The sequence below is a fragment of the Acinonyx jubatus genome, chromosome F2 (genome assembly GCF_027475565.1).
Source record: "Acinonyx jubatus isolate Ajub_Pintada_27869175 chromosome F2, VMU_Ajub_asm_v1.0, whole genome shotgun sequence".
Classification (NCBI taxonomy): Eukaryota; Metazoa; Chordata; class Mammalia; order Carnivora; family Felidae; genus Acinonyx; species Acinonyx jubatus.
The window spans coordinates 29,872,562-29,887,381 of NC_069394.1; the positions used below are offsets into that span (position 1 = coordinate 29,872,562).

At 34.5% G+C, this 14,820-nt stretch overlaps 1 protein-coding gene across 2 annotated transcripts in view; it reads left to right on the forward strand.

Moving 5' to 3' along the window:
• EIF3E (eukaryotic translation initiation factor 3 subunit E) overlaps nt 1-14,820 on the forward strand; it is a 91,777-nt gene that overhangs the window by 48,113 nt on the left and 28,844 nt on the right. For both annotated transcript variants that reach the window (XM_053208695.1, XM_015070432.3), the window contains exons 6-7: nt 5,403-5,528; nt 6,202-6,326. In XM_053208695.1, coding sequence (XP_053064670.1) covers nt 5,403-5,528; nt 6,202-6,326 — 251 coding nt within the window. The remainder of the gene's footprint in view (nt 1-5,402; nt 5,529-6,201; nt 6,327-14,820) is intronic.

A 14,820-nucleotide genomic window follows, 5' to 3' on the forward strand; every position in this document is an offset into this window, starting at 1 on the left:
AGGAAAGCTTATATCAGGACCTCAAAATTTGAAGAAAGATTTAACTTGTCCTTGAAATTCAAAAGTAGGAGCCACTAATTTGTTATTTTGTGTATAATTGTATGATTTTAACATTAGCAAATTCTGTCTTATAATCAATTTGTTATGTTACTGTGCAGCACAGTGAGCAGCACATTGTGGGTACTTAATAAATATTTATTGCATAAATCCATTATTCCTAACTTTAATTCATTATTTTATGCTGTATATCTCCCTTGAGTTTGTTTTAAACACTATGTAATTCTTAGGATATTTGAAAAAAAATTACACCTTAATAGTAACTTTTTTCCATTTACTTCTGTACTCAGCTGAGTTTAGAATATGAAACTCTGTGTGTGTGTGTGTGTGTGTGTGTGTGAGAGAGAGAGAGAGAGAGAGAGAGAGAGAGAGAGAGAGAGAGAGTGTGTTTAATGTAGGAGGTAGGTGAGTTTAAATGGTATTATTAGAGCAAATTTCTAACCATAAAGAATCCTGTTTGTTATTTTCATTTGGCTATTTGACATGTTCCTAGATTACTGCCTTTTTAAAAATTTTTCAATGTTTATTTTGAGAGAGGGATCAGGGAGGGGCAGAGCGAGAGAGAATCCCACGCATGTTCCCACGCATGCTCCATGCTCTCAGCACAGAACCCATAGCCTGATGTGCGACTTGAGGAACCATGAGACCATTACCTGAGCTGAAATCAAGAGTTGGACTCTTAACCAACTGAGCCACCCAGGTGCCCCTAGATTTAGGGCTTTTATTTGGGAGGAAGGAGAGTTCCATGAAGCCACAGAAAAAATAAGCATTTGAAATGAAAAGATCTCTTTCTCATTTTGCCTTCTGTGTAGGTAATTGTATTAATAAATGCCTTGTGGAGTTATCAAAATGCTCTTGTTTTAACTAACTTCTCATTTGAAGAATTACAATTTGTTACTCACCCTGGGTTAATAAGCAAGTACCTAAGTCTCTGATTTCTCTAGTTAATCCTAGATGTTGGGAAATGATCTCTTAAGACAGGGACTTGACTGTTTTCTAACCTTGGAAGAGTCTGTTTCTTCTGTCTCTGTTTTCTGGTGTCTTTTTTTTTTTAGCCTCATATGTCACAAAGAAAAGATGTAGGGCTGCTATCTTTGGTTGTTTTCCAGGAAATTAAATTTTCTTTTGGGGGGGAGCAGGGAAAGGGAAGAGATTGATATGTTATTAATTCAAATAATTCCTACACTTAAAAAAAGTACTTAGAGAACTTCATTTTTTAAAACTACCGTCTATCTTTCAAAGAAATAAAGATTTTCAGTTTATTTCCAAGTTTGATTTGAAAAAAAATTATTTTTCTCTTGCTCCCGTTTGTGAATATTCTTAATTTGCAGATTAGCTGTGGTTAGCTTGCAAGTGCATTGAAGGTAATCAGTGATGCTAAACTTGTAGTGGCTTATCAGAAAATTCCATCAGTTTTACTTTGAATATTATGAAGGATTTAGGAGAGCAAAAGTTGATTACTTTGGAAATGTAAACAGCTTAGACCAGGAGTGTAAAATCAGAAGCCTGATATGATTACAGGTACATGAAAAGAGTTGGTTATTCATATCATTTGTTAATGCTGGGAGTGAATTTTGAGAATGAAGATTTAGTGTCATGTTAGAGTTCTAGCACAGTAAATTTATTGTTGCTGGTCAGTGAGTGAATGTGCCATTTTGCTAAGACATGGAAACTTAAGGTAACTGCTGGAAATCCAGATATTGAAACTCTTCTAGCATATCCATCCTTGAAAGCAGGTCGGTATGAAGAGCCAACTGTAATGACATGGACTTGAGCCAGAGTAGTACGCATGAATCTTTGGGGGATTAAAAAACTTTCTATGCTGTTACAAAAAGCTTTTATCCTAACAAATATAACATTCTAGTCTTAATAGTATATTATATGTAGTAATATTTTGTAATTAGTCTGACAATTTCTACAAATGCTCGTGAAGTTTTTATACTTACTTTTTTTTTTTTTTAAATGTGAAGATCTAAGTTAGTTTCCTAACTTAAAAAAATCCTCAATTTTAAACCTTTGCATTACCTAACAGGTCTTGTGTTGGAACTCAAATGACATTTGTTAGGTGATTGATTACCATGATTTGAGCACAAAATCAATCTTTTACGTTAAGAGCAGTTAAACTAGAGTGATTAGATAGTGCTTAGAAATTAGGTGAAATTTATTTTTAAATTCATGTCCCATCTGTGTGACAAGACATTTGAGTAGCTGGGAGTTGGTTACTTTCTGTTGGCATGTTGATAGAGGCTAACAAAGCTAAGTTTTAAAAAATGGATAATTTTACTTCTCCTTTTCTTTTGTTTGGATAGGCATTACTATAAAATCTATGTATATGTGAAATCTTGTTAATAGCAAAGATTAAAAATCCTGGTTTTGATTTGGGATGAATAATGTCAGTGTTTTACATGTTAGTTATTTACTTTTATTTTTTTGTAATAGCCTTCTTTTTTTCATTTCTAAATTCTTGTCTGGTGGTTGGGTATTCTTTTAAATCTATAGTTAGGGAAACATAAGATATGAAAGAACCATTGTAACTATGATCTGAGATTAGAATTTGACTCTCCAGGTGACCTATTGTAGGTCAGTGTTGTGTAAATTAAAGCAGTGTGACCTCGGAATCTACCTTTATTTTTAAAAAGTTTCGTGGTTTTTAGAATACATCAAGCAGTGTTTACATGCACCCTATATGGTTGTACTCTGAGAAATGCATTAATTTGGAATGAAATGGTAGAGCAGATTTAGTAGGAATTTTTGAACGTTTTTGTTTTAAAAGTTATTTTAAAAAATTAATAAAAGGTATTAACACTGTATTTTAATTATTTTGTGAAAATCTGCCTTCTCTGTGGCCTCTGAGTCTAAAATATAACCCTCCCTTCATCCAGCAGCTATTTGAAATAAAAGTGATTTTAAGATGCTAGAACTATTTGTGATCATGTTTTACTAGCATGGTTTTTTGTTGTTTTCACTCAGAATTTTAAATTTATCTCCTGTAAGTACATGCCATTTGGTTTAAAGGTACTTTTCCTTGACTTAAGAAAGCTTAAGTAATGATGACTTTTGGAAGCTTTAGGATCTTAGGTGATGTTTTGGGTCTGATGTGCTCTGTTTGATAATGTTGGTGTAAAAGATGTTTGGGGCACCTGGGTGGCTCAGTTGGTTAAGTGTCTGACTCTTGATTTCGGCTCAGGTCATGATCTCAGTTTTTAGTTCATGAGTTTCAGCCCAGTGTCAGGCTCTGCACTGACAGCATGGAATCTGCTTAGGATTCTCAGTCTCCCTCTCTTTCTGCCCCTCCCCTGCTCCTTTGCATGCTCTCTGTCTCTCAAAAATAAACATTTTTTAAAAAGTTATCTGTTTCATATTGATTTTCAGATACATAGATTATCACATTTTAATACCAAACTGGGTTGTGTCTTAAATTGGTTGTGTTTTGGAAACATAAATAATAGTGTATCTTAAGATTGATGGCGTCTTAAATTTGATAAAACATTCCTCAGATTTTAAAGTAAGGATCAAACATTTCATCCTTTATAATTTGAACAGTGATTTTATGGATTTCTGTAAATCAATTTTTAAATTTCACTGAGTTTTGACAAATGCATATACTTGTACAACTATCACCGTATCAAGATAAAGAATATTTCTGTTAATGCAGAAAGACCCATTATGCCCCCTTGTAGTCACACCTCACCCTGATTTTATCCACTGATCTGTTGTCCATCCCTATAGATTAGTTTTGTTTGTTCTAGAATTGTATGTAAGTGGGATGAAATATGTAAGCTTGTGCCTGGCTCGCTTTGACCAGCAAGTTTTTAAGTTTCATTTCTGTTACTGTGTGCATCAGAGTTGATTCTTGATGCGCCTGGGAGGCTCAGTCAGTTGAGCATCTGACTCTTGATTTGAGCTCAGGTTATTGTCCCAGGATCTAGCCACACATTGGGTTCTGTGGTGGGTGTGGTGCCTACTTAAGATTTTTTTCCATCTGCTTCTCTCCCCAACTCACACGCACGTGCTCTCTCTCTCTCTGTGTCTCTTTGTCTCTCTGTCTAAAAATAAGTAAATAAATAATAAAAAAAGTTTGATTCTTTTTATTGGTGCATAGTATTCCATTCTATGACTATACTAGAATTTATTTGTTGATGATCATTTGGATTACTTCCAGTTATCTTAAAAATAAAATTGCCATGAATATTCAAGTACATGTGGTATGTTTTTTTGTGGACCTATATTCTAATGATAATAAGAATCAGTGGTTTCATGGTATGTTTCAAAATTTAATTTATGAATTTAGTGTCTGTTATTAGAGTTTGCTGAATGTTATTCAGTATATTTGAGTTAATTACTGCTGTCAAAGTCCTTAATAGGTGTTTTGGCCTTGTGACTCTTTTCCATCGGTGACAAGAAGAGGTAGGGTGCTCTACCCTTTTTGTAGGTTTAGATTGTGGTATAAATTTATATCTTTCATGATTAGAAGTATAACTTTGGGGATGCCTAGGTGGTTTAGTCAGTTAAGCTTCTGGCTCTTGGTTTCGGCTCAAGTCATGATCTTGCAGTTTGTGAGATAGAGCCCGCGCCTGCCTCCGCACTGACCAGCATAGAGCCTGCTTGGGATTCTGTCTCTCCCTCTCTGCTCCTCCCTGCTTGCGTCCACACTCTCTCTCTCAAATAAATTTAAAAAAAAAGTTTAATTTTGGGGGAATTACGGTCTCCCATGTGTCAGGTTCCCCTCTTTAATTAAAATGGAAAATATTAACCTTTATAGTGTTTTTATTAGGATTATATATGAAAATTAACATTTATTGCTTAGTATGTATACCTTTGATTATTATTATTATTATCCAGTAGACCTGCTTTTCCCTCTGTCTCTTTCTGACCCTTTTCATTTGTGTCATAATTTGGATATTTTTCTCTAAAAATAATTTTTCTAAATTGTGAATAAAATTCACAAGTCTGGATTTGCCACACATTTATTCCAGTGATTTTAACAACAGATATCCTTTGAATCTAACTGGTTTCCAAAGTTTTAGGTGCCTAAAATTTGATTAGTGTATACATTACCAAAAATGGGTTAAACTAAAACACTGGTGCTGTGTCCTAGTTTTAAATCACTCTTTCTGATTTAGACTGAATATCAAATGGCTGAGGTTTTTTTGTAAATTAAGTTAAATGGAAGCTGTTTGAATCAGTGTAGCCAATGTGAACCAATAAGAACTTAGATAATTACAGTTTGGGGTAGAAAGCTACAAGTCTTTTAGTAGGCAAGATAGATATGTAAAGTATAAAATGTATAGCATCTTTTTTTTCCAGAGTATTCAGAATATAATTAATTATGATTGCCTAAACAGGTTCCAGCAACCGATAGAAACGCTTTGAGTTCACTCTGGGGGAAACTGGCCTCTGAGATCTTAATGCAGAACTGGGATGCAGCTATGGAAGACCTTACACGGTTAAAAGAGACCATAGATAATAATGTGAGTTACATTTTTCCATGGTGATTCTCTGAAATTTCTGTGTGACCTTCATACTTTCTGATGAGGAAAACACTGTGTACTTTAAGAAACAGAAGGGTGGGGAGAGGAAGGAAACTGTTCAGATTAGCTTTTGTTGACTTGACATACAAATCACAGTGGGTTAGTGGATTGACTAGTTTCACTGAATCTCCTTGAGAGAAACTATCAAACTTCTTTTGGCTCTTAGAGAAAAGAACTGTTTTCATTTCTCTTACAGCTACTGTGCCTTTTTTATTTGTACAGTGAAAATGGCGTAATGCTATTAGTGCCACCTCAGTAATAAGTCCTCAATAAGACAGTTTTCATCTATAATTATTTCTGATAAAAGCACTTATTATGGAGTATTTAGTTCAGTCTGCTTTTAAAATGTTTTCTGAAATGGGTATAATTTACAGCTTCTGGCTTAGCAGAATTATTGAATTTATCTCTCAGAACAGGGAGATAATTTCTAATGTCGAGATTTGTGCAGATAGTAGAGGGTCCAGGGGTTAGGACTTTGATCATAAGGGCTCTAGGGTATGCCTCAGAAGGTTCTCATTTTTAACTAAAATTCTGAGATCAGTGTTTATTCTTTTATTCTCTTGCTTCTTTCTCATATTAATATTTCCTATGTACTTATTTTTTAACTCTATAGTCTGTGAGTTCCCCACTTCAGTCTCTTCAGCAGCGAACATGGCTCATCCACTGGTCTCTTTTTGTTTTCTTCAACCACCCCAAAGGGCGTGATAATATTATTGATCTCTTCCTTTACCAGCCACAGTAAGTTATTTTACTATATAATTTGGTTTTAGTCATAGGAAATAATATGGATTTTTTTTAAACTTAAAAATGTACTTCTAACATTTGAATTTGTTGTCAACCTTTTTTCCCTTCATGTGGTAGATTTGCTTATTGTTAAAGTTTACACATAACTCTAAATTTTTTGAAAAAAGTATACTTTAAGATCATTGAAGTGCTATTTGGTGTGCTTCCTGGGCCAGCAGCATAGGCATCATGTAGAATCTTAGGCCTCTCCCCAGAAAAACTAAATCAGAATCTGCATCTTAACAAGATCCCAGGTAATTAATATATTAATTAAAGCTTTAGAATTAGGGCTCCATGCCAAATTACTAGAAGAAATATATACATCCTAGAATCCTTTATATCATCATTGCTCCATTATCCAGCTTTTGGTGATGAGAAATTTACTGCTTTATGAACATTGTTAGCTATATCATTTTTTTAAATTTAGTTTTCCATTTGAGCTTAGGTGCCTTTGAATCTTCTTATTTGCTTAGAACACCGGAAAACAAGACTGCTTTGTGAAAACACTTCAGATATTTGAAGATAATTTTTCCTTATCTCTTCTTTCAGGCTAAATATCTATGGTTTTATCAATATTTAATTTTTCAGACTCTTTAGTATTTTGGTTGCCTTTCTTAGATAACAATGCCAGTTTATCCATAGCCTTCTTAAAATATGAATCTTCAGAATTCTAGGTTTGTTACTTAAATTTTATAGGTTACTGGGGCAATATTAGCTTCTTGACCTGTACATGTGCTTATATAAATATAGCCCAAGATTGCAATAACACTTTAGCATTTGTTTCATGGTATGCCATATATTGACTATCTTGTCAGCTAAACTTGATATAAACACTTGAGCCATAGGTTTTGTTATATCTTACCCTAAATGAAGATGTAGTTCTATTTCACTTGATTTTTGTTCATTATTGTCTGTCAAATTATCAGATTTTAACATTTTTCTCTAAAATGCATATTTATTTTAATTTATAAAAGTATACCTTAGAAATAGTTGGTGTAATACCCTTCTGATACAAAACATCAGTGAAGATTGAGCAACCCTTTTTTAATTTTTGTAATTTTCAGTCTTGAAAATAATATCTGTGGCAATATATTTGGATAAATTGATGAGATAATCTAAACTGAGTCCCATTAATAAATGTGACTTTAATTAATAAGTATACTTCAAATACTCATTTTAGTAAGATTTTTCAGACTAATATATGTGACCTCCTCAGTGAAATTGTTACCGTAATCAGTAGCACTTTGAGTTTAAGAGAAATTAAGTTGTTAATGGTAATACAGATAAATAATATTCAGCGAACTGAGAAATGCCAGTAATTATTTTTATGGAAAATTAGGGAGCCAATTTTAAATGGTGTATATTCTATTCTCTGCATTAGATGCTAAATGTTCCCTGGATTTGGTTTAAAAAGTACTTTTAACAGAAATAGACCTGTTTTATTTTGCATTGCAATGTAAATTGAATATTAATGTATTTAGTCAGTATAAATGACATGGTGACCCAGTATGTTAAAACTAAACATGGGCAGAGGAGTTTTTGAAACAGGAAATTATGTTTTTCTTTCCTTGAAAAAAAGAAAAAAAAAAAACCTACATGGCATTAGGTAAAAAACAATTTTTGATCTTTGCCTGCATCCCATTTTAAATATAAATGACAAGAGGTGAAAATTTATTTTTTATAACATTGTATTTATTTTTCTATTTGAGATATTTTATAGTATTTTATAGTATTTAAGCATGACTTCAAGATACACGTTATTCACTAATGTGTTCATAATAGCCTCATTCTTAGCTGTTATACCTTAAAGAAATCATATTTGTGGGAAATTCATTATTAAAATTATATATATAGTTTTAAAATTATAATTGTATTTGAGTATTATTTGCTGTTTGTTAGATGCCTTGATAAATTGTTTATAATCTGGAAAGTTATATAAATCATAGTCTGTATGTTGAATTAAATAAAAGACTAATGCAAAAGATTAAAAAGACAAAGCCCAAAATAACTGTAAACTAAAATAAGATTCTACAAGGGTGTAATACTTGTTCTGGCTTTTAGCATAGAAAGCTCAGCAGCTTTACTTGGTAGTGTCTTAAAGGTAGATTTATGAAGATAGAAGCTGAACCATCCTCAGAAAGACTGATGTGTAAAACCAGAATACCATCAGTAATTTATAATGAGAAGTGTAAGTGGTAAGAGTTCTCACCCTATAGATTTAACACATAGGAAGCTGTGTAATAAACATAAGATTGCTTTATGAGTACTTAGAATCAGAGTGCAAAGTTTAATTATGTGGGTGGACTGTTAATGGCACCATCAGGTTAAGCTGGCGTAGTATATCTATCTTCACAATAGGACTATTGCACTGGGACCAGATCATGAACATTTTTGACATATGTTACTCTCAACATTTGGATGGACATTTCCTAGATTTGCTTTTTTATTTCTCTTTTCTTGATTCCATTTCAGATCAGTACTTCCCACTGTGCTCCTACCCCCACCCCCCATTCTGATTTAAGTGTGTTAATGTCTTTTATCAAGTTCTTCTCAAGTTTTATTTGGTAGCTTTCTCTTACCAGAGATTAAACTGATTAATCTCCCTCTGCTGTGGTGAATTGTTTATTTAATCCTCTCAGGGCAGTGATTCTTGAGAGGTACCTTTTGGGAAGTACTTTTGTGCAATCATTACATTTTAGAAAAGGCTTATTTATTTGTGATACTGACAATTACAATCTATCTCATGCAGTGATTGAGACAACAATAGTGGACAAATCTGGAGTATCCAGAAAAATGACTAGTAAATCATTGCAAGAAATTTGGGAATGTTGATTGGTAAAATAGCTACATATCTGTTTTTAATGTTAAACTATGCATCTTTTAGAAAAGATGTTTTCTGAGAATTTCACACAAGAATTAAGGATATATTTCTCGTTATTTATGCATTCAAATGAGAAGAGATTAAAAATAACACAAACATTAATATTTTGTCTCTTTCCTGATTAATAAAACCTGTAAGATTGTCTTAAGAGTTGATTGGTATCCCCAAAACCAGGTGTGCGAGGATGAACCTGCCATGAAGAGCAAATTTAACCCACACTTTGGCCTGTAATATGTGGCTATAATCCTGACACCTAGGGGATGGGTTAAGGATAAGGGCAGCTCTTCCTGAATTAAGCCATTGGAATCATTAGGAATTGGCTTTCCAGGGTACTGCTTATTAGTAGACCCACTCTTCTGTGTTTTTTGCAGTTACATCTGTATTTAGAAAGGAACATTATATTAAATAGGTAGGCTTTTTGAATATTTCCAAGTAATGAAAAGCATGCAAACAAGAAAAATGAAAGTATTCAGGGGCGCCTGGGTGGCTCAGTTGGTTAAATGTCTGACTTTGTCTCAGGTCATGATCTCACAGTTCGTGAGTTCAAGCCCTGCATCAGGCTCTTTGCTAATAGCTCAGAGCCTGGAGCCTGCTTCAGATTCTGTGTGTCCCTCTGTCTCTTCCCCTCTCCCGCTTGTTCTCTTTCTCTCTCTCTCTCTCTCTCTCTCTCTCTGTCTCTGTCTCTCAAAAATAAACATTAAAAAAAGTATTCTTAAAAAAAAAGAAAAATAAAAGTATTCAAACCCACTGTGAAAATTATGTAATACAAACAAGAGGGAAACAATACAGATTAATTCCTGACAATTTTATGGCTCATATGAAATTTTAAAAGCATATGTTTAATTCATTAGTAGAAGTGTTTGTTATGGATACTAGAAATACAAAGGTAGTTCAGTTGAGATTACAGAAAGTGTTAAGATAAAAATCAAACTTTTCAAAAGGCAAATAATGCAAAAATGTAGATTATTTAAAAAAACTCCAGTGTAGTTAACATACAAGGTTATATTAATTTCAGGTGTACAATATATTGACTCAACAATTCTATACATTTCTAAGTGCCCATCACAATAAGTGTACTCTTAATCCCATTCACCCATTTCACCCATCTCCCCACCCACCTCTCTGGTAGCCACCACTTCTGTATAGTTAAGAGTCTGTTTTTTGGTTTATCTCTTTTTTTCTTTGTTTTTCTCAAATTCCACATGAGTGAAATCATGGTATTTCCTTTCTCTGAATGATTTACTTCACTTACTGTTATGTTGCAAATGGCAAGATGTCCTTTTTTATGGCTGAGTAATATTCCAGTGTGTGTGTGTGTGTGTGTGTGTGTGTGTGTGTGTGTACTACGTTTTTTCTTTATCTACTTAACTTAGGCTGTTTCCATAACTTGGGTATTGTTAATAATGCTGCAGTAAACAAGGAGTGCATATATTTTTTCAAATTAGCTTTTTAATATTTGGGTAAATTATTGGATCAAATGGTGATTATATTTTTAATTTTTTGAGGAATCATCATACTGTTTTCCAGAGTAGCTACAGCAGTTTGTATTGCCATCAGTAGTGCATAGTTCTTATATCCTCGCAAACGCCTGTTGTTTATTGCGTTTTTTATTTTAGCCATTCTGACAGGTGTGGGGTGATACCTACTTTTGTTTATTTGCATTTTTCTTGATGAGAGATGTTAAGCATCATTTCATGTTCTGTTGGCCATCTGTATTTTATTTTTACTTATTTTTTAATGTTTACTTATTTATTTTGAGAGTGTGTGTGCACACGTACGTGCTGCGCTGGTGGGGGAGGGGCTGAGAGGGAGAGACAATCCCAAGCAGGCTCCACACTCAGCACTTGATCCCAAAGCAGATTATGACCTGAGCTGAAACCAAGAGTCAGGTGCTTAACCAACTGAGCCACCCAGGTGCCCCTCTTTTACCCGTTTAAAAATTATTACTATTATTATTACTACTACTGCTACTACTATTTGGTCTTGAGTTTGAGAAATTTTTGGTAGATTTTGTATACTAAGACCTTTATCAGATATATCATTGTTCAGATGTCTTCTCCTAGTCACTAGGTTGTCTTTCAGCTTCTCTGATTGCTTTCTTTGCTTTCAGAAGCTTTTTATTTCAATGTAGTGCCAATAGTTTACTTTTGCTTTTGTTTCCCTTGCTTCAGGGACCTATCTAGAAAAATTTTACTATGGATGATGTCAGAGAAATTACTGCCTGTGCTCTCTTCCAGGATTTTTATGGTTTCAGGTCTCATATTTAGGTCCTTAATCCATTTTGAGTTTATTTTTGTGTATGGTATAAGAGAGTGGCTCAGTTTCCTTTTTTTGCACATGCTTGCCAGTTTTTCCCAATACTGCTTGTTGAAAGAGACCATCTTTTTCCCATTGCATATCCTTGTCTCCTTAGTTGAAGTTAATTTGACCGTATAGTCGTGGGTTTCTTGCTGGGCTCTCTGTTCTGTTCCATTGATCTTTGTGTGTGTGTTTGTGCCAGTACCATACTGTTTTGATCACTAAAGCTTTGTAGTATATCTTGATATCTGGGATTGTGATATCTCCAGCCATGTTCTTTTTCAAAATTGATTTGGCTATTTGGGATCTTTTGTGGTTCCATATAGATCCATATAGAATTCTGTGAAAAATGCTAGTGGTATTTGGACAGGGATTACATTAAATCTGCAGATTGCTTTGGTAGTGAGCACATTTTAACAGTATTTGTTCTCCTAGTCCTTGAGTATGGAATATCTTTTATTAGTTTCTTTAATTTCATCAGTGTTTTACAGTTTTCAGAGTACAGATCTTTCACCTCTTTGGTTAAGTTTATTCCTAGGTATTTTATTATTTTCGGTGCACATGTAACTGAGATTGTTTTAATTTCTCTTTCTACTAGTTTATTATTAATATATATACAAATGCAGTGGACTTCTGTATATTGCTTTTGTATCCTATGGCCTTATAGAATTCATTTATCAGTTCTAGTAGTTTTGGTGAGTCTTTCAAGCTTTATATGTAGTATCATGTCATCTGCAAATAGTGAAAGTTTTATTTCTTTCTTACCAATTTGGATGTCTTATTTCTTTTTCTTGTCTGATTGCTGTGGCTAGAACTTCTAGTACAGTGTTGAATACAAGCAGTGAGAATGGAAATCCTTGTCTTATTCCTTGACTTTAGGAGGAAAGCTTTCAGTTTTTCACCGATGAGTGTAATGTTCATGTTATACTTGAGTTTTTCATATATAGTCTTTATTATGTTGAGATACGTTTCCTCTAAACCTGTTTTGTTGAGGGTTTTCAACATGAATGGATGTTGTACTTTGTCAGATGCTTTCCCTGCATGTATTTAAATGATCATTATGGTTTTTATCCTTTCTCATTGATGTAATGTATCATGTTGATTTATTTGCAAATATTGAATCACCCTTGCCTCCAGGAATACCCACTTGATTGTGGTGAGTAATTTTTTTGTACTGTTGGATTTGGTTTGATAATATTTTGTTGAGGATTTTTGCATCTATTTTCATCACAGAACTTGGCCTGTAGTTCTCTTTTTTAGTAGTGCCTTTATCTGATTTTGGTATCAGGATAATGCTGGCCTCGAAGGATGTATTTGGAAGCTGTCCTTCCTGTTGTATTTTTTGGAATAATTTGAGAAAAATAGGTATTAGCTTGTTTAAATGTGGTAAAATTTTCACCTATGCAGCCTTCTAGGATTTTTGATTGTTGGGAAGTTTTTGGTTACTAATTCATTTTCAGTGCTGTTAGTTGATAAGGTTTGCATGGGTCTCTTGTGGGAGCCTACAGCCACTTGAGAAAACTCCTGCTGGAGGGAGTAGGCACTCCTTGCTTGCAAGGTCCTAGCTGGTCTGCTGTGGGAGGTGGTCTACAGCCTCCTGGGAGGGAGACTGGCAGAGCTGGAGGAGGTGGGTTTTCAGAAGAGGGTGGAATGGGTGAGGATGCAAGTGTCAGGAAGCATTGTGCATTATCTGCTGTGGGAGGAGACCGGACCTGGCTGGAGAGGGTGTGTCCACAGGAGAATGTCTGGGCTTGGCGCCATGTTAGCCAGCTAGGTGGAGAGTGTTAGCGGCACTGGTTCCTTGCAGGTGTCCAGGTACCTAGGCTGGGAGGCAAGGGAGGGAAATGGCCCCTGCCAGCTCCTTTGTTCCTAGAGAATTCTCCCATGATCCCTGCCCTCCAGCATAGGCCCTGAGATTAGTAAACAAATCTTCCTCCTGCATACCCCAGGTGTTTTTCAAACTGCTGCTTTTATGCTGTATCTTCTAGGAGCTGTTTGTTGTGGTGTCTTTTAAGGGTGGGGACTCTGATTCCCCTCTCCTCTGGCTCTCCTAGAGCCACACCACTGCATTTTAAAATTTCAGGTGTTGAGCCAATGTAACAGCTCATGAAATTCCACGCTTCTGTTTTTCAAAACCAAATGTTATGGGAGTTTGTCCTGCCTGTTCACGCTTCTGTGCCTGGAGTGCTTGGTGTGAGGGTCCTTTTCTCTCCATTCTTCATGCCCAAGGCATCCCTCCATTTTATGGACAGTCCCTTAGGTCCCTTCAGCTCCCACCCACGTCTCTGCTTTTTTTTACCCATTTCGATGAGGCTTCTTTTCTACATTGAGCTGTGGAGAGTCTGTTCTGCCAGTCCTTAGGTCATTTTCTGGGTTATATACACTGTTTTGGGTATTACTTAGTTGTATCTGTAGGATGAGGTGAGCTTGGGATGTTCCTACTCCCAAAGGAGTAGGAATTCCCCAGAACCCCTCCTAAAAAGTAGATCCGTATATGTGCTGCCAAAGCGAGCACTAAAAAAAAGTAGATTTGTAAAAAATTTTAAGATATGGTAGAGAGGTTCATGGTTATAGAAACCCTTAAGCTATTCTAGATAAATAGGTTTAATTCTTCGTTTATATTTCCATATTTCATATATAAAAAAGAATACATTTTGCCATTTAAGATGTAATAAGGTTAAAAAAGTATACATTTTATAGATTGTAGTTTCTGGGCAGAATACAGTGAAACTAGAAATTATTCCAAGTTGTAAAAATAACAATCAAAGAAGAGAATAAATGTTAATCATGAAACTCTGTCAAAGAAACACTTAGATTAATTCATAGCTTTGATTACTTACTCAGCTTTTAAAACCTTGATTGAAAGTACAGAAAAACACAATAAAGGTGATGAAAATAAAATTACCAAATATATAATGTTGAAATTATTATTATATTAATGTTAAAACTGATAATTTCATTTCAAGAATAAAGAGTTAGCAATGAAAATGGGTTTGTATGTCAAATGATATAATAAAAATTATAAGGAATACTATATATACTTGCACAATACTTTCCAAAACCTGAAATGCTCCAGGTGACACACCTTATCACATCCGTTAAATGAGGATGGAATTTTGAGGTGGTTTTGCTTTGTTTTGTCTTTCAGTGATTCTACTAAAGGACTGTGGGTTGTGATGGATTATTGGCCATTTGGGTACATTTTAAAGTGTATGTGTATATAAGGAGATAGTCATCTGTCTTTGTAAGGCAAATAGGACTCTGTTGGAA